This window comes from Papaver somniferum, chromosome 8, assembly GCF_003573695.1.
Source record: "Papaver somniferum cultivar HN1 chromosome 8, ASM357369v1, whole genome shotgun sequence".
NCBI classification, from domain to species: domain Eukaryota; kingdom Viridiplantae; phylum Streptophyta; class Magnoliopsida; order Ranunculales; family Papaveraceae; genus Papaver; species Papaver somniferum.
In genome coordinates, this window is record NC_039365.1 from 39,955,824 (window position 1) to 39,961,013 (window position 5,190).

General features: G+C 37.1%; 1 protein-coding gene across 1 annotated transcript; it reads left to right on the forward strand.

Annotated features, from left to right (window-relative positions):
* Positions 1–3,163: 3,163 nt before the first annotated feature.
* Positions 3,164–4,636, forward strand: LOC113305451. The gene has a single exon (XM_026554485.1). It carries the CDS (start codon positions 3,164–3,166, stop codon positions 4,634–4,636), a length of 1,473 nt encoding a protein of 490 aa, XP_026410270.1.
* The last annotated feature ends 554 nt before the right edge of the window (positions 4,637–5,190 follow it).

Sequence of the window (5,190 nt, forward strand, 5' to 3'; positions counted from 1 at the left end):
GTATAATAGAAAACTATATCGTAACACGATTTATGTCTCAATATAAGAGATAGTGTAAAAATAGACTTTCCAAGTGATAGATGAGTTTCAGTCTAACATACTTTTTGTTGATGAAGTTACACAAGATCCCCTTAGTAGTTCTTCGTCTTCAAATGATGAACGCCGTGAAATCTAAAGCTCAACTATACAATCTATGTCCTAGTCCGAGACATCTAAATAGGCTAGAAATCAAGACTTATAGTTTTGATCACTAACATTGATAAACATGCTTGAGATAGCAACGCATGCGAGTTCGACTGAGCAATGCTCTAACAAATACGATTCCAAACTTGGATTCGAAAATGTTTCACACAATATTAATTAAAATCTTATCCAAAAAGAATAAATATGAAAATAATATTTTTGAGTTAAATACGTGTTTAATGTTTCCTGACATAAAGTATTTCCACTCATACTTGCTCACCTTTTGATATAGAATTAAGATCAACATTTCAAAATTTCAATCATGGATCAGTCATGAATCCTGTTTGATATAGATATTCAATTCTAGTCAAACAAACCTAAACATGATAAATAAAAGAACTTCTCTAACACGAGTTCAAAGTCCAGATTCACCACTAGATACATATATCTAGTTTCTTGAAAGTTCAACACTAATCCATGACAAGAGTCATATTATTGTTATGTCGAAACTACAAAAGTATATTGACATATACTACGTAAATCAATACAATAAGTTGTAGAAACAACCAATGAATATCATTTCTTTGACACTTAGATCCTAAAAATAATTTGCTTAATTTGCTATAACCAATCATATTATTGTTATAGGCTTAATTTTCTTGCTCAATTTGAGTCGGCTATTCAGATAAACTACGGTCATGCTTGATCCCTTTGTTGTAAGAATTTGGGTAGGATGCATCATGGTCAAGCACTCGATTGCTCATAGCATCTAACTAGAGATGATTGCAATTACTTGGCATCTCATACCATCCAGGATTGGCATGCAAGCTAAGAAATGATTGTTGCCACAATTCACGATATATCTTCAATCCATGCATTTGGATGATCTAATTAGCTAATAACAAGCTACATGATGTTTCCAACACCATTTGTGGATGACGCATGACTATATGGAAGCTAATCAGTTTGTATAAGTCATTTTCATCACAAGGCATTATGCATGTCACATATGACATTTTATTGTGGATTGCACCCCTTGCATAGGCTAGGCTAGTGTATGCACCTAAAACTTTATCAAGTTGGAGAAAGAAAACAAAAAATATAATTGCAATGGCCTTTTGTACTAGTCTATACTTGTACAGTACTTGTAAGTAGTTGCACAATACTAAATGCATTACAGTGGATTACAGCCTTGCATCCTTAGCAGAACAAAGACAAGTTGGAACGACGTACAGTTCACGATTAAAGAATCATGATTGCGAAAATACCAACCATTAAACATTATCTTGGCATGAAAAAGAACTTTGTAGCTGATATTTCTCTTATGATGGTACATCGGGAGGCCATATAACATGCACCACAGTCGAAAGTTTCACGGGGCATCACAGTTGTTATATGATTAAATGACGCTATTACTGGTTTTCTCTCTTTCTATTGATGAAAAACATCCTTATCAGTGGAGTGCAAGATTATGAAAGACTTAATATCTAACATATAATCTTAACTTATCTTCTACTAATTATATTTATTGAATTTTCTTCTTCTTCCTGTGTTTTTTGTGCTGGTGGTTGTGGTGGTTGTGTTATAGTCTCATCAAAGGAAAATTATTCTCGTCTATCCTCAAATTTTACCAAAACCATAAATTAAAACTAAACCTAAGTTATAAACCTTAAAAAGTATCACATCTCTTCACAGCAGATAGTAACATGAGGTTATGATATTTCTCAACGTTTTAACTTTCATATTAGAATGTTAGTTTTAACTAAAGTTCTAGTGTTGCACATGCATGAGTTGATAAATTGATCTACGGTTTACAAGAGCACCACATATTTGTAAAATTTCATTATTCTATGAAATAATAAATTAGAATTATAGTGAAGGACCATGAGTTGGATATACGTGTATCAAATCTGGGATCCTCCGTACAAGAATTAAAAATCTTATTACTTTTATCTTTCTCCATGAATTATTGTATAAAAAAAATTATATTATGGATGTCACGGTATTTGGGCAATGATATCAAGAACATTAGTTCAAAACTTCAAAACTCGACCACATCATGATGCAAGGATTTTCATTTTTCTTTGCCGACCTACCTAGGCGTGCAGGTAGCATGCCTCCTTATCTTTACTTAAAAGAGGTTTTCAATATATACATATATTTAATTTCGGCTTCATGGTAGAATTGCTTAAAAAAAAATAAAAGGTAACATATATAATGAACTATACATTGAAATTTTACAAAATTTACGGTGAAGAGGTGAAGAGAAACAACAAAGTGCATGGATGAAGAATTAAATTCAAAGATGAATTGGTAAATGCGGCGAAGCTGAACATCTGTTTGTGGAGCATGGATACACATATTTTTCTCAATGAATCAAATCATTAGTAACTGGAATGATGTGATTGTTTTGTAGTTGAGGTTTTTTTTTTCCTCGTTGGATTTTTCTTTAATCTTTCTGTATAGCTCCCATAAACATCTATGTACCCTTTTCTTTTCTTAATATATCCTTTTTTTTTTCCTCCAAAAAAGATAAAAGATATACTTGTTATATGCACAAATTTCATATAAAGCCCTTTTGAAACATAGGGTGTTTCTATCTGCGGACGAGAATCTCCAACTTAAAGTGAAAGGTAATAGGAGTTAACAATTGTGATTTTCTTACTTGATTTGATAGTAACGCGACATTTTTCTAACAATCCTGATTTTCTTACAACTACGTGTTTTATATGTTTGATGAGTAGGTGAATGATATTCTTATCAAGTTCATGAAACATGCCGGAGATCGACTTATATGTTTGATGAGTAGGTGAATGATGGGAAATCCTTATAACTTTACCTATCTGTCTTGGGTCATGCAATGGGGATTATAAATACCACATGATTTATATGTATAGAAACACACAACCAAGAAAAAGAATAACATATACAAGAAAAATAAAAAGAAGAAGAAAGAAATTGCTTGAGAGTTCAGTGAGAAATGGAAACAGCAGCCGCAGCAGAAACTGTTAACGAAAATTATGCAGATGTTGATGCCATCATGGCGAAAACACTGCCCAAGTATGTCATCATCCAATCGAGCCAAAAGGACAATAGCTACCTACACTTGTACAAAGAACATCCTTCGTTCTGTAATGCCCTCCGATTCGTTGGAGGTTACAGTTTCGGGCTCGAGACGCGTTTCGAACTGGTGCCAGCTACCACTGGAGCTGGACTCTTCCATATACGGTCTTTGCTGAACAACAAGTACTGGGAAAATTTTGGTACGGACAACAATTGGGTCAGCGCCATGGCCGACAAACCTGTGGAGGATCAGTCCGAAAACCGTTGCACGCTCTTCCAGCCTGTTTTTGTACATTCCAACAACAACCGCGTACTTAGGCTCCGCCATGTACACACACAAAAATTTGTTACATTCTTTCATGGTACCGGCGATGATTGTGCTTTGTTGTCTTTATTGACTGGCGACGAAGGACACGATGTTTGCACCTTCATTGACTGGGAATCTGTTGTGGTGTTGCCTGACGTTATCAGGATCAAGAGCAACAACGGAAACCACCTTCGGGGCTGGAGGGACGATTTTATGGACTACAGAGGAAAAGCCGACAACACCTCAAGGTTTGACTTCGAGGTGTCTCCAAGCCGCGACGGAGGCATCCGCCTGAAGAATATTCACTTCGGCACTTACTGGACAGATATGAATGACAGTGATTGGGTATTGTTAAGGCATCCTTCCCCCACAGTCCATGACACCAACACCGTGTTTTTACCCACGATACTTGGGGGCAACCGCATCTACATGCGAAGTCTGGCGAACAACAGGTTTTGTAGCAGACATACAGACCCAGAATGGGATAGGGAGAACTGCCTCGCCACAGTTAATACGTGGCCCGACAATTGCTGCAACAGCTGCACCATGGAGATTGAGGAGCCTGTTATCTCAAGGACGATCTCTAACGTCATATACCACCTTACTGATGCAAGACTTTACAACGAGAAGACTCTCGCACTTATCACTGATGATACCTGTAACGAAACTCCACTTCCCCAAACTTCACAGATAAGCCTCAAGACCACAGTTTGTAATACTGCTAACTGGAGTAATAGTGTCACGTTGAAATTGGGTGTTAAGGTGACTGGAACCCATGCTGTCCCCGATATAAAATCGGGTTCACTTGAGATTTCCACTGAGGTTACCAAATCTTTTGAATGGGGAGAAACGGAGACAGAAACCCAAGAAGTCGGGTCTGTGCGAACTATCACTGTGCCACCAATGAGTAGAGTGAAGGCGACTCTGAAAGGAACACGGGTTTCGTACGACATACCCTTCTCGTACACTCAGCGCGACGTCTTAATAAATGGGACTACGAAAGTTTCCGTAAAGAACGATGGCCTCTTTACTGGCAAAGGTGGCTACGACTATAAACACGAAATTGTCCAGCTTGCTCTTTAGTAAAGCTCACGAAATTTGCTTGTTCATTTGTTTGAGGTGTGTTTGTTTTTCCCTTGTTTGTATGTGGTGTGTTTGTCTCTCTGCCTAAGATTGTGCAATCTCTGTATTTTTTTTTTTTTTGAAGCATGCGTTCTATAAAATAAGATTATGTTACAATTTGACGTGGATATGTGGTGCCCACGTAGTCCTGGTAGATAATTTGACTAATAAAATATGGGATCGCCTGATCCCAAATTTTGGTTGAAAAATTTCCCAATTGACTTCCATCCGTCGCATGATTGGCTAAACCATTTGCTGCCTAGTTTCCTTCTCTGTAATTGTTCTCGATTGCAGCTTGCACGATCTATCGCATTCTATTCTTTATTTCCTCAATCATCCCTGAGATGTGCCATAGGATGGGGATGTGATGAATCGCAGAAGGTTTTCTGAATCCGTTTTGAATATTGCCATTCTGTTGTTGTTCTTGATGCCAAATGCAGAACCCAAGTTTCTGCAGTTAAGGAAGTCGTAAATTCTAACGGTTGAGCCAAAGCCATTGTAGTTCGTGCGTCTGA

Bases quoted from the DNA above. Each gene is read 5' to 3' on its own strand.
- LOC113305451 (XM_026554485.1), top strand. From the start codon at position 3,164: ATGGAAACAGCAGCCGCAGCAGAAACTGTTAACGAAAATTATGCAGAT.